Raw genomic sequence first — 14,135 nt, 5'->3', positions numbered from 1 at the left:
AAAGTCGGACGCTTAACTGACTGAGCCACTCAGGTGCCCCTAGATGCTGGGTATTTTTGAAGTTCATCATCGGTGGATTTCAGGAGCTCAAATGTGTTGCGTTGCTCGCTGCTGAGGGCCAAGCCTCTGTTTTCCGGCTGCGACTGTGGCTGTTCGGTGGTCCTGAAACCACATGGTGTGAACCGTGAGCCTCCCTCGGAGAGGCGGGACCCAGGGTATGTGTGGCACATCCGCTCTTCCCACTCAGACTGGTTCTCTCCCTCTCTCCTCAGTCGATCTCTTCCATGAAGGTGATGCAGTTTCAGGGTATGAAACACAAAGCCAGTTCTCCCATCTCCCTGCCTCCGGTCAAGGACCTTGACCTCACCCCAAGCCCTGAGGTGCCCCTCACCATCATGAAAAGGAAGCTGATGAGCACCAATGATCTTCAGGAGTCCAGGAATCTCGTGGAGAAGATCCACAGGCATCTGGACGTAAGTAGTGGTTAAAGGAACCATCTCCAGATACTGCTCCCAGCCTCACCGGGCAGCATGTATGAACTTGGTCTCTGCCTCCTGACAGTTATCCAGCATTGTTGGAGCCAGGTGAGAGCACTCTGGGGCCACTCCGCCTGGCACATGGGGGTGTGTGGGAAAGGAGACTAGTCTGTGCTCTGTGTAACAGAGGAGTGAGCAGTGGCTGTCCTCATCTTCATTCTTCATTAGTAAGCTGACCTTGACCTCTTTCTCTCTCCTGTATCCTGCCAAGAAGTCATGGCATGTGGGTGTTTCCCTTTTACACCTAGTTGCTTAGAAGACATTTTTATTTTGCTACTTGAACACTAGGTTTAAAATTTTTTTTAATGTTTATTTATTTTTGAGAGAGAGAGAGACAGAGTGTGAGTGGGGGAGGGGCAGAGAGGGAGGCAGACACAGAATCCAAAGCAGGCTCCAGGCTCTGAGCTGTCAGCACAGAACCTGATGTGGGACTCGAACTCCCGGACCATGAGATCATGACCCGAGCCAAAGTCGGATGCTCAACCCACTGAGCCACCCAGGAGCCCCTGAACACTGAGATTTTCAAAATATTAACCGATTTAGAAATAGCAGTAATAAACTCATTTTGTGCGAAGGTATTTTTTTTTATTCATCATTTGGGAAGGAAACGATGCCCGCTCTGTGCCCCCCTATCTGTCTGGTGGTTTCTGGAAGAGGCAAAGTGCCTGTGAACACACTGCACCATTTGTGGGACAACAGTCTAGTTTGGCACAATTTCTACGTCCCCCTCCTCTTCTCAGAGTGGGCCATGCCTGCTCTTCAGGTATTTAGATTGAAATGTTAACGTTGTGCGAAAAGACATCGGAAAGGCAGGGTATTTCTAAAGGCTTCTAGCTGTTCCAGAAGCCTCGTGTGCACAACCTCTTGCCTTCTGTAGGACGCCTCTGTTGGCATCTCTTTTGACATCCTGGGTTAGAAGTTGCACGAAGAGAAGCCTTTAAATGGGCTCCTAACCTGATCCAGGGTTCCAGGAGAGACTGCGTTAAGTAAGGTACACTTTGAAAAGATGTGTTTCTTCACAGGCTAGGCATGTCATCGAGAAGTCAGTGCAAAAGATCGTCTCCTTGATTGCGAGGTCCGGTGCTGAGGCGGAGGGGCTGCTGTCGGAGAGGGCCGAGCTCACGGCGCACGACTGCTACCAGGCAGCCGTGTCTCACTTCCGCACACACTGCTTCAACTGGCACTCACCCACGGTAAGCCCGGACCCCTGGGGGCCGCTGGCTGCTGCACCCTGCCTCCCCTGGGTCAACTGAGCCTTTCCCTGTGTCTTCAACCCCTAAAGCTAAATTAAGGTTGTCCACTAGAAATCACGTGGGATGCGTTGCCTTGTAGAAGGTTCCATCCAGGCTGAGGAAACAATGGACTCATTCAGAGGCCTTTGATGGGGACAAGAGGAGGAAGTTCAGCCAAATTCACCGACCATAAATCCTGGCCCCAGACACACTCAGTTGTTTTGTGGGTAGGAGCTTACCAGTCATGACTCAACTCCCATTTATATTTGACTGAAGGGGCATTCCTTCTCTGTACACTTGTGCTGTCCCGGCCAAACACCGGTCACATAGGCTTTCTCCCTTTCGGGTCTGTTCTGACCCCTCCCCAAGCCTTATTGTTGGAGTCAGGTGCTGGCCCGTGGAGGACAAGGTAACAAGCTTCTGCAGATTGTAGAACGTCAGGTGGGAAGGCGCCTGTGGTCAGCGCTACGTGATGCCGGGATCCTCCTACAGAAGGGGGTCAGCAAACCGGCCCACGGGCCAGATCCTACCCGCAGCCCTTTTTTTTTTTTTTTTTTTTTTGTTTTTTAAATTTTTTTTTTTTTTTAACGTTTATTTATTTTTGAGACAGAGAGAGGCAGGCATGAACAGGGGAGGGGCAGAGAGAGAGGGAGACACAGAATCCGAAACAGGCTCCAGGCTTTGAGCTGTCAGCACAGAGCCTGACGCGGGGCTCGAACTCACGGACTGTGAGATCATGACCTGAGCCAAAGTCGGACGCTTAACCGACCAAGCCACCCAGGCGCCCCTATAAATGGTTATATTGGAACACAGCCCTGCTCTAAATGCGGCATCGTGTCTATGGCTGCATTCACACTGCAGTAGAATCGAGTAGTTCATACGGCCCACAAAGACTAAAATATTTCCAATCCAGCCCTTTACAGAAAAAGTTCGCCGACTTCTGCTTTAGAGCTGTGCTCTTTGGTATGGTAATTGCCAGCCTCGTATGGCTACTTACATTTCAACTTAAATGAATTAAATTAATTCAAATGCAGTAAGATGTAACGCTTAGTTTCTCAGTGGCATCGGCCACATTTCAGTTGTACAGTTGCCACAGGCAGCCAGTGGCTGCCGAACTGGAGAATTTTGTAGAACGTTTCCGTCCTCATAGAAAGCTTTGTCGGGCCGTGACGGGCACACCTGGTCACGCTTGAATGCTTCCAGAGATGGAGTCCTTGGCACTTCGGATGTAGCTCTCCATTACTTGGAAGCTCTCGATTTTATTTTTTCATTTATTTACCTTTGTAAAGGAAGTATTTTTCTTACCTATTAAATGATTAAAAATGTCCCCCTCATTTAATAAATGCACTGTCTCCTGGTGGTGTTACTCTTCTTAAAAAAAAATTTTTTTATATACATATTTTTAATGCTAATGAATTTTTATGAAAAACACAAACACAGCCAGGTGAGAAATGAGCAAAGGAGCTAAATCAAAACTTCACACAGAAAGATACCCAAATAGCCACACACATAACAAAACAGGCACAGTCCCTCATTATTCATCAGGGAAATGCAAACAAACACACAAAACAAAACACGAAAAAGGCAAATCTAACAGAATGGCTAAAATTAGGAAGACAGAAACGACACCTCCCGGTCACGACGAGGTGCAAATGGAACTCTTGTTCGTTGCTGTTGGGAGTGGAACTTGGTCACCGTCTGTGGAAAACTGGTACCATTTATGGTAGATTTGCAGTTAGGCCTGCTCTGTAACCCAGCAATCCCACTCCTGAGTATATGCTGAACAGCAATGTCCACACTTCTGTACTACGAGTCAAGTACAAGTATATTCCTAACAGCACTATTTGAAATAGCCAAATACTAGAACAGACATGTCCCTCAATTGTAGCACTGATTAAAAAAAAAAAAAAAAAAAAAAGCACTGACAAATGTGGTATATTCATGTAATGAAATACTGTGCAACCGTGAAAATGAACAAGCTCCTGCAACATACCATATGGATGAACCTCACAAATACAATACTGAGCAAAAGACATGGACCCCAAAATGTATATACAGTATTACTCCGTTTACATAAAACTCAAAAACAGGCAAAATGAATCTTTGGTGTTGGTAATTACCGCTTACCTTTGGGGAAGAGTACACTTGATGACTGGGAAGGACCTTCTAGGAGGTTCTGGGGTTCCTAGGATGATGGACCATCTGTGGTGGTTATACACATATATTCACTTTTTCAAATTTCACTGAGCTGTGCCCTCGATTTGTACACCTTCCTGCTTATATGTAATATTTTTTAGCTTTACTAAAAATAAATGTATTACAAGTTTGTAGAAATTTTACTTCTTAAGATCCATTCTTAATTTTTTTTTTTTTAACGTTTATTCGTTATTGACAGAGACAGAGTGTGAGCAGGGGAGGGGCAGAGAGAGAGGGAGACATAGAATCTGAAACAGGCTCCAGGCTCCCAGCTGTCAGCACAGCTGTTCAGCGGGGCCTGAACCCACGAACTGCGAGATCATGACCTGAGCCGAGGTCGGACGCTTAACCAACTGAGCCCTGGTGGTGGTACTCTTTTGCGCCCTGGAATCACACAAAATGAATCTGCTCCTTCTTCCCCATGAGAGTTCTCAGATTCTCCTGAAGGTTAAAATGAATCTGCTCCTTCTTCCCCATGAGAGTTCTCAGATTCTCCTGAAGGTTTTTCAAGATAAACCTCCCGGTTATTTCAGTCTTAGCTGTTGCGTGCCATCTAGTTTGGTATCCACCCCCCCATCCATCTCTCATCAGTGTGTCCCTCCCAGAATGAGGTTCCCAGAACCAAACGCCAGGTGGGCGGGGTGGGGGGGGTCCTAGGTAATAGAAGGGAGCAGGGCCATGTGGACTCTTCAGTCAGGAGGCCTGGCCCGGCACCGAGAACGCTCCGGGAGGCTCGTCAGCCCTCAGGCCAGGCTGCATTTTTCACAGGAGAGGGAGCCCATGAATCTTCTCCAGATTACCGAAAAGTGGAGGGGGGGGATCCATGAGCTGAAGAAGCTCAAGAGGCACAGATCGAGGTGCTTTCCCCCCAAAACCACAACAGTGGGATATTCCCAGGTTAGAAGTTGCTTGTGTGGTGGTGATGGTGTTTGACGATGTCTTTTTTGGTGTTTTCCTCTAGTACGAGTATGCTTTGAGACATCTGTACGTGCTGGTCAACCTTTGTGAAAAACCTTATCCGATTGACAGGTGAGCCAGCCCTGGGCCTTGCAGGGTCAGTGTCATTCCGAAAGCAGAAGCAAGCAGCATTGCTAAACCTTTTCTGCAAGTGGACACTTTTACTTCTGCCAGCCACCCCCTCTCACGGGAGAGGAGTCCAAAACTGACGCCTCCTCCGTGAGATCATTGTTGGGTGGGTCCGTCATAAAGGATGACCTGTTCCAGGCTGGATTAGGTTTGTGTGAATGTTCTTCAGAGCTGACATGGGTCACCAACTTCTTCTTCCTGTTTTGCACAGAATAAAATTGTCCATGGACAAGGTGTGCCTTCATTACTACTGAAACACTGCCTTCCTGACGGGTTTCCACGAGGGAACACTGCCGCTCAGAACGCGTGCTAATCCGGGCAGAAGAGGTAGAACAAGAGGGAGGCGAGCCTCCCAGGCCCTCCTGGGGAGCGCGGACATTCCCGGGCCACCCTCTAGGCCTCGCACAGAGACCTGCTCACCGCTGCCTACTTCCCCAGCCTCCTGCAGGTCCCGTGTGATGCTCCGATAAAACCACAGATTGGTGTGGGGAAAGCTCTGTGTTGAGTATAATTGCTTCTTGGGAGGTGTCTGTGCTCATTGGTTTGAAGGAGCAGGAAGTTCACTGGGGCCTCTGTAGCCAGTGAAAGTCTCTGTTCTGCGGAATTTGAAGCAGGTAGGGTGATTTTATCGAAGAGGGATGGATGCCCCAAATGGAAAACTATTTTTAGGAAATCTCATGATTTTTGATTGCTTTTGTATCTTATTTATCAATAATGGGCAAATCTCAAAAAATAAAATTTTATAATGGAATCTGAGTATTAATTTCAGGCCCCCGACTTGGTTAGTTTATGCTCTGGGCCTCAGCTCCCTCACCCCGTCCCACGGCTCTGCCCTTCCTGCCCCTCTGTACTTCTCGGATTTCTCAGCCCCCTATGCCTTTGCTACTTACTGGTCCTCTTGCCCCAGAGTGCCTTTTCCTGCGTGTGGTAGGTTCTCTAGGTGTATCTGAAGTGCCACGTCTCCCTTGAACCTTCTTCCACTTCCTCCTGGCCCCCTCACCCCCTCATCGAAGGTCCTCTCCCCTTTCTGTGTTGATTTGTATCTCTTACAGCACCTGTCAAGATCTGCCTTTACTGGGGAGGGGGTGTCTCAGCTCCTGGAGGGCAGAGACTGACCAACTTACTGTTGTTTTCTTGGCCCAGTGCCCCACACTGGGAGGTACTCAACGCCAGGCTCGCTAAAGACACGTAAGTAACACTAACCGTATCCATGCAGCAGAATATCACAGAGCATTAAAATGGAACGAAGCTCTTTATGTGGGAACGTTAAGCCAAGTTATCAGTCACCAAAGACCATGTGCTACACGATTCCATTTGTATCTATTTGTCCAGAATAAGCAAGTCTATAGAAGCAGAAAGTGGGTGAATGGCGCCAGGCAGTGGGGCGAGCAGGGAACGGGGAAGGAGCTGTAGCTGATCGCCATGCAGATTTCTTTTAGCGGTGACTGAAAATGTTTTATATTCGCATAACTCTGAAAATACAAAAAAGCCCCAGAATTGTACACGTTCAGTGGAATTATGCAGTTTACTCGTTACATTTCAGTGATGCTGTTTTTAAAAACAAGCCATATAGCCAGATGCTGTGTAGCTAGCTAGCTAGAGAGAAAGCAAATGCGAAACACTAAGTAAACCCCGATATTCATGACCGCCTGTCTTTATGAAGTGAGACCTGTCTTACTTAACAGTGATTGATGCCCTTAAAATTTTTTTTTAATGTTTATTTTTGAGAGAGACAGAACGTGAGCAGGGCAGGGGCAGAGAGAGAGGGAGACACAGAATCTGAAGCAGGTTCCAGGCTCTGAGCTGTCAGCATAGAGCCCAACGTGGGGTTTGAACCCACGAGCCATGAGACCTGAACCAAAATCGGACGCTTAACTGAGCCACCCGGGCGCCCCTGATGGATGCCTTTAAAGTTTGGAGTTATGGATCGGACGTTGGGACACTGGCCAGAAGGGTTATGTCCGTGACAAATTCCAGGTGTTAACTTTTGTTTCTAATGGGCCCACTTTCTATCAGCACAGATTACCCTTTCTCAGCGAGGCTGTCCTCCGGCTAATCAAAGGACCTCAGGATAAAGAACTCTTACCATCCTACAGATGTGGGGGAGCCCTAGGGTTTTAGGTAACAAGTGCACGAAGCATACTGTGTGTGTCATCACTAATGGTCAATGATGGGTGAAACGGAGGGCTGGCTGATGTTCAAAGAAACCTGAGCACTGAAAAGGAGAATTTTTAAAAGGAGTACTTTAAAAAGGCCTCAAGATACAGGTGGGAAGAAGCTCTGTTCTTCTATTTCCACGAACTGTGATGCTCTTGTTCTCCATTTGCCCTCTGGAGAATGAAAATATGTTTTATCTACTGAATAAATACGGAAACTCCAACAGCATTCATGGTCCTAAGGGTTAAGAACAGCTATATTTTGTTTCTGAAATAAACGGCAATTGCATAATTCACAGTGCTTTGGTTTCTTTTGTTTTTTTTTTCCTCCCTTCCTCTTGTGGTTCCACAGGCCCCCAGTAGAAATGGGCTCTCTGTGCCTCTTATTGTAATTTTCTGTTAGATTTTTAATGAGGTTGAACTTTCCATGTGTGTCACAACTAAGATCAGCCTTTTTTTTTTTTTTTTTTTTTTTTTGTAATTATATCCAAAATGTAGAGACATGTTCTGGCATAAGAGTCATATAACACAAAAATATTCAGAGCAAATTGTGGCCATCTCTTTTCCTCCCCATAAATCCCAGAGAGCAGTTTGGTATTCATCAAGAATCCCCTTCCTCTCTATTAACATACCTATATGCAAATTAGACTTTTTTTTTTAACCTTTTCATTATAAAAATATATAGAAGACCATGCAAAACAGATATGTTGCTTAGTGAATTATAGGGTGAACATCCTTGTAACTATCACCGAAGTCAAGAAACTGAACTTTACCAGCTGTAGTAGTCAAGGTCGTCTGCAGAAACAGAACCGATAGCAGACTGGAGACCCAGGGGGGAGTTGCAGTGCAAGTACAGAAGCTGTCTGCAGGTAGATTCCTTCTTGCTCCAGACTTCGCTCCAGGCAGGCCTTCCACTGATTGGACGGGACCCACCCACATTACAGAGGACGATCCCCTTTGCTCAAAGTCCTACCAATTTCCCTGTTGGTCATTATATCCAAAGAACACCTTGGCAACAAACATCCAGAATCACATTTGACCAGATATCTGGGCGCCGTGGCTCACTCCACGTCGACGCATAAACCACACCAGCCATCCAGAAGCCCCTCCTGTTCCATCCCGGTCACGGCATTGTCCCCCCGCCCCCCCACCCCCACCCCGCCCCATGACCACTCTCCTGTGTTCTTTGTGGCGTTCACGCATGTGCATCCCCAGACACTGTTCGCTCTTGCCCACTTAACAAAAACGGTAAATGTCTTTTCAGCTCCTTTAACCTACAGATTTCCTCCCCACCTCTTTCCAGCTTCTGTTGAGGATCCCAGGCTATTGAGTGGTGGAGTTTCTCAGCCTGGGTTTTGATGACTGCATGCTACGGTGTTAAGCATGTTCCCGGCTCACTCCCCCGTGTCCCCTACAAATCAGCAGCTCAAGCATGCTCAGGTTGGCTCCTTTTGGCAAAGGATGAAAGCAGGGTGTGCTCTTTGCTCAGGAGGCACACCGGCTGAGGTTTGTTCCTTTAAAAAAAAAAAAAAATTAAGTTTATTTACAGAGAGCAAGCAGGGGAGGGGCAGAGAGAAAGGGAGAGAGAATCCCAAGCAGACTCCTCACTGCCAGCATGGAGCCCGATGCGGGGCTCGAACCCACAAACTGTGAGATCATGACCTGAGCCGAAACCAAGAGTCGAACACTTAACCGACTGAGCCACCCAGGCGTCCCTACTCCTTTCTGATAGTAGTTGACGCTCAGTGCCTGTATCCATTAATTCATCAGAGGATTGCAAACTGGTAAAATTCTATCATTTTCTTCTCCTTTATTAGCTGCAATAACTTCTCTGCTATGTATTTGTGTTTGAATTGGTTCCCTCTCCCCCTCAAAAGGTGACCCAGTAAACTTTCTAAATATTTTGAACTCATGGATGTAAACACATCTAATGGGTTTCAATCCGCTGTACTCTTTTGAAGCTGGGGCTGTCGGGTCCCCCCTCAAGCCTGCGTGCCCCTCGAGCTCAGTGGATAGCACATCCCTCCACCGCTGCGTGCAAGCCGGGAATCCAGAGGCCCACCTAGGACCCTTCCTCTCCCTCACACTCTCCAGTGCATCCTGCTGCCGCTGCCTCCTCAATGCTTCTCAGGGTTAACCTGCCTGTCCCCAACTCCCTCCCAGTCCAGACCTCACCTCTGCCCTAGGTTCCTGCAACCGGCTTCTGTAGACCCCCTGCCTCCTGCCTGGCCCCCTTCCAATGCCGCTACAGGAGAGTGCAGACTTCCCACACTCCTTGTGATGCCAACCAGGATTACTCAGGGCTCGGCCCCACTCCATCTCTCACTTCCCCTGACCTCAGGCCACCTTGAAATGACCGGTTACCCTGCATACAGCATTCTTCAGTCTCGTTTTTTTCTGAGGTTTTTAATTTTCTTATCTTTCTTTGTCAAGAACTGTCTGGGTTGGGTCACCTCGGTCTGACTTCAGCTCAGGTCATGATCTCACAGTTGGTAGGTTTGAGCCCCACATCGGGCTCTCTGGTGTTAGCACAGAGCCTGCTTCAGATCCTCTATCCCCCTCTCTCTCTGCCCCTGCCCTGCTCACGTTCTCTCTTGCTCTCAAAAATAAATAAAATGCATTAAAAGGAAAAAGAACTGTGGGTCTGAGATTTTACCCCACTTGCAAGCTAACAAGTTCACTTGCCGCAGTTTCATAGGTGCTGGCAGAAGATAGGAGACCCCTGGGGCAGAGGCAAAAGACTTTATGTTACTCCCCACACTCAGGTTGCATGAGCTTCACATTTGCTTCCATCCTCCCTTCCCACCACGTGTACGGAGGCCGAGGTGGGCCCAGGCAGATGCTGTTCACACAGCGGGGTCTGGGTCATGGCTGAGAAATCTTGAGCTTAGGAAAACTCCCTGATCTTTTCAAAAATGCTGCTAGCAAACCTGTGCAACTCTTGCCCTGGAGGGAGACACTGTCTTCCAAGGTGAGAGAGAGTATTTCATTTTCCTGGTCAGGAAAAAAAAAAAAAAATGCCTTCTTCCCCAGAGGGAGAAACTATATAATTCAAGGCTATTCAAATACTCTTAAAAAGATGACTAGAATAAAAGCTGTCAATGACCCGTCACTAGACATGTGGAAATGCAAGGGACATACGGACTGTCTCCTGGTGGTATTGCAGGAGTTCTAGTCCCTCCTGCCCTCGGCCAGCTCCTTATCCTTCAAGACCCAGCTCAGATATCCCTGTCTCCAGGGAGCCCTCTTTGCTTCATCCAAGTGGGGTACCCTCCACTCCCTCAGGCCCCAGAGCATCCTGTGCTTACTGCTGTCATCAAACTGGTCACACTAAGCTGAAAATTGTGCATGGCTCAGCAACCCCCAGATTTGAGCTCACCTCTACCCTATAGACCACAGAATGCCTTCATATAGATTTGGAAGAGGCATCTCTTCTTCTGAATGGACATGGTGCCACAGGCCACAGCCTCAAGGCTGTTCCAAGGAGTAGCCCTGGAGTCCAGATTGAATTTCAGTCCACTTAATCACCTCAGCTGTGCAACCTTGGCCGTGAATGACCTCCCGGCCCATATATGCAAGCCCTCAATTTATTTACCTTTTCAAAAAGATCTGAGGCTTCCCTTACTTGTCCCCCGCCCCAGCAGGAGTTTGTGTGGTCCCTGCAACAAGCCTGGGAAATCGGGACATAAACACTCATTTTAAGAGCAGGGAAGGGTGCCTGGGTGGCTCAGTCAGTTAAGCATCCGACTTCAGCTCAGGTCATGATCTTGAGGTTCGTGAGTTCGAGCCCCGTGTCCGGCTCTGTGCTGACAGCTCGGAGCCTGGAGCCTGCTTTGGATTCTGTGTCTCCCTCTCTCTCTGCCCCTCCCCCGCTTGTGCCCTGTCTCTATCTCTCAAAAGTAAATAAACATTTAAAAAAAAAAAAAAAAAAAGAGGGAGCTGAGATGTTCCGTGACTTGCTGAGGGCTCCCAGCTGGGCTGGAGCCCAGGTCTCCTGGCTGCTGCAGAGCTTCTTCCCACCCTTACTGCTCAGCAGGTTTTTCTGACTTTGAAAGCAAACAGATGTTGGAGTTTCCTTTTGGCTTAGGGTTGCGTGGGCTGAAAGGATTCTGGAGAGCCTTCCTCAGAAAAGAATGTTTCCCGGCAAATCGCGTGATGGCTGGGGAAGAGGGGAAGCCACCGCTGTGAGCTGTCACTTTCGTCCCCAGAGCCCAGCTCTATATAGCCTTCCTGCGAAGGAAGGGCCTGGTTCCTGCCACAGCTGCTGCCCACTTCCTCCCAGATGACACTGCCCAGCAGGAGGCAACTCCGGTCCCGGAATCCAGGCCAACTGAGGGCATACACAGCAATCGGGTCTGCAAATGCGTGCCAAGACTTCTGGACACAGCCTGGGCTTGCCAAGTGGGAAGATGGGTGTGTCTGTAGTGGGGGACGGGGGGGGGGGGGGGGGGCGTGTCTGCTGCAGCTAGACGGCTCTCTCCCCCTCTCTCTGCCCCTCTTCCCTCTCAGGGCCTCTGTTCTCTGCGCATCTCTCCTGTAGGCCCGCCCCTCGTCCCTCCAGCTCATAGTTGGGCAAATCGGATACGCCACCTTAAGGTGTTGTGAGGCCATCACGGGCCAGGCATCTTCAGGGCCTGAGATTTTTTTCTCGATGGGCAGGACTTTGTACCCAGCTGTCACTGGGAGGCCTGGGAGAAGAAGGAGTAGCAGGGCCCGGGCGTGACTCAGTTTCTCTGCAGAAAGCTGGTGGCTGCTTTCTCCAAGGCTGGCCCCAGCTCCAGCCTCAGGCTGAAGGCTAGTAAAAGCAGAAGAGGGAGCCGGCCTGCCAAGGGGAGAGGGGACACATGCCAGGGAGGAGACAGATGAGCCCCTGTCACATTCTTTGTCCCTGTCACCCTTGGACACACACACACTGACGCACAGCTCTGGACTCCTGACCGCTTGTTCGGGGCCACCCTGTGACACTCACCACGGCTGGCTGCCTGAGGCAAGTTCACCCAGAGCTGGGACCTAACAGGCAAGGTTTGATGACTGGTTTTCTACCAACAAGTCACTTGTGATGCTGTGTGGGTCAGGAAGAAGAGCCTTAGATTTTGGGGTAGGTCAGCCCTGAGTTCAAACCTCTGACTGCACAAGCTTGGGTACAACACTCTGTTATCAGCTGAATTGTGTCCCCCCAAAGTTCCTATGTGGAAGCCCTAACCCCGAGTATCTCAGAATGTGACTGTATTTGGAGACAGGGCCTTTAAGGAGGGGAGTAAGGTTGGGGCGCCTGGATGGCTCTGTCGGTTGAGCGTCCAACTTTGGCTCAGATCCTGATCTCACGGTTTGTGAGTTCGAGCCCCGCATCGGACTCACTGCTGTCAGCCTGTCGGCACAGAGCCCACTTCGGATCCTCTGTCCCCATCTCCCTGCCCCTCCCTGCTTGTGCTCTCCCAAAATATAAATATATATATACAAAAAGAGGGCATTAATGTAAATTAGGTCAGAAGGGTGGGGCCCTAATCTAATAGGAGTGGTGTCCTTAGAGGAAGAGACAGAGGGGGGCTCATGCAAGAGAAAAAAGGCCACATGAGGACACGGCGAGACGCAGCCATCTGTGAGCCAAGAACTGAATCCTGCTGACCCCTCGATCTCAGACTTACGGCCCCCAGAACTGAGAAAACAAATGTGTTGTTTACGCCCCCCAGTCTGTGGTGTTTTGCTATGGCAGCCCAAGCGGACTCATACGCCCCCTTCTTCGAGCCTCGATGTCCTCATCTGCAAATACCTCTCTGCAGGGGCTGTTTGCAGATTAAAATAATGCAGGCACTAACCAGTGCCAGGCTCCCCCTGAGGGCTCAGCGTGTGTGACGCCCTGGATGAGGCCCGCACCCCTGTCCTTGTCCGATCACACCTCCCTGTGGGCAGAGACCTCTAGACAACAGGGAGTCGGGGCAGCCCCACCCCTCCTGCCTTCTGGCCTCTCCTGGGTGAATCCCGGCATTGGCCTGAGGATGCTGGGCCCTGCACACACCCACACACACACGGGCACTGATCTTACAGCGGCCCCGTCAGCCCAACTCTCTGGCTGCTTCTGCCCTTCCTGGGAGCTGGACGTAAGACCCCAGGGCTGCGCTAGGACCCAATCCACCCTCTGAATCCCAAACCCACCCCATGTTGAGGCCCCCCTTGGGCAAAAGGCTCCCTCTGACTTTCCCCGACTGCCTCGGGCCTCGTCGGAGGCGGTGGGCACTTACCTTACAGCTGGGGGTACAAGGCCGCATCGCAAGCTCAGCTCAGGCCTGTGGGGACTGGAAGCCCAGGAAGGGGACGGTGTCTGCATCCTGTAGCAGGGGGAGGAGGAGAGGGAGGGGCAACCTGGGACCGTGCCTGGCTACCCTCTGTTTCTGTACATTTGCCCATCTACGCTCACCCCCAGCCTGGAAAGTCCTCCCGGCCAGCAGCGTCCTGAAGCAATCCTTGTATCTCACACCGGGCTGGCCTGGAGCCAGAGCCCAGGGCCCAACAGCTGTTTGCTGACTGGCTAAACGAGCTGGCTGATGCCCAGGGGTTTAATTCGGGCGAGTCCAGCCATCCTTCCCTGGGCACACTGCTCATTGCCGTTCACGCTGGGGCTCTGTTTGAACTTTGTTTTATTCTCTGTTTCCCAAGGCCTAGAAGAGTGCTGACAGGCACTCAACAGATACATATTTTTAATCAGCGTGGACGACACAGATGTGAATGGTTTGGATCTGGAGGACAGAGCAGAAGTATCAACAGACAAGAGCAATTTGCTATCTCTCGTGAGGAGATGAGCCTGGGGGGCTGTGGAAACGTGTATAAGGACTCTCTTGCCAGCCTAGGAAGTCAGAGGAGTCTTCCTAGAGGAGATGGGCTTTGAAGGATGAATAGGAGTTTGACCAGTGACTCCAGGAAATGGTATTCCA

At 49.8% G+C, this 14,135-nt stretch overlaps 1 protein-coding gene across 2 annotated transcripts in view; it reads left to right on the top strand.

Moving 5' to 3' along the window:
• The window catches only part of LGMN (legumain), a 43,669-nt gene extending 36,169 nt beyond the window's left edge, over window positions 1–7,500 (top strand). Inside the window, exons 11-15 of one of the 2 annotated variants that reach the window (XM_042944136.1) lie at window positions 273–473; window positions 1,559–1,729; window positions 4,926–4,993; window positions 5,262–6,238; window positions 7,072–7,500. In XM_042944136.1, coding sequence (XP_042800070.1) covers window positions 273–473; window positions 1,559–1,729; window positions 4,926–4,993; window positions 5,262–5,304 — 483 coding nt within the window. In that variant the 3' untranslated portion in view covers window positions 5,305–6,238; window positions 7,072–7,500. Of the gene's footprint in view, window positions 1–272; window positions 474–1,558; window positions 1,730–4,925; window positions 4,994–5,261; window positions 6,239–7,066 lie in introns of both variants that reach the window. The other variant, XM_042944135.1, reaches the window with a different exon arrangement.
• Window positions 7,501–14,135: the final 6,635 nt, after the last annotated feature.

The sequence above is a fragment of the Panthera leo genome, chromosome B3 (assembly GCF_018350215.1).
Source record: "Panthera leo isolate Ple1 chromosome B3, P.leo_Ple1_pat1.1, whole genome shotgun sequence".
In the NCBI taxonomy this organism is placed as follows: Eukaryota; Metazoa; Chordata; class Mammalia; order Carnivora; family Felidae; genus Panthera; species Panthera leo.
Note: the sequence above shows the minus strand (reverse complement) of the source record. Positions and strands in the feature narration are given on the sequence as shown.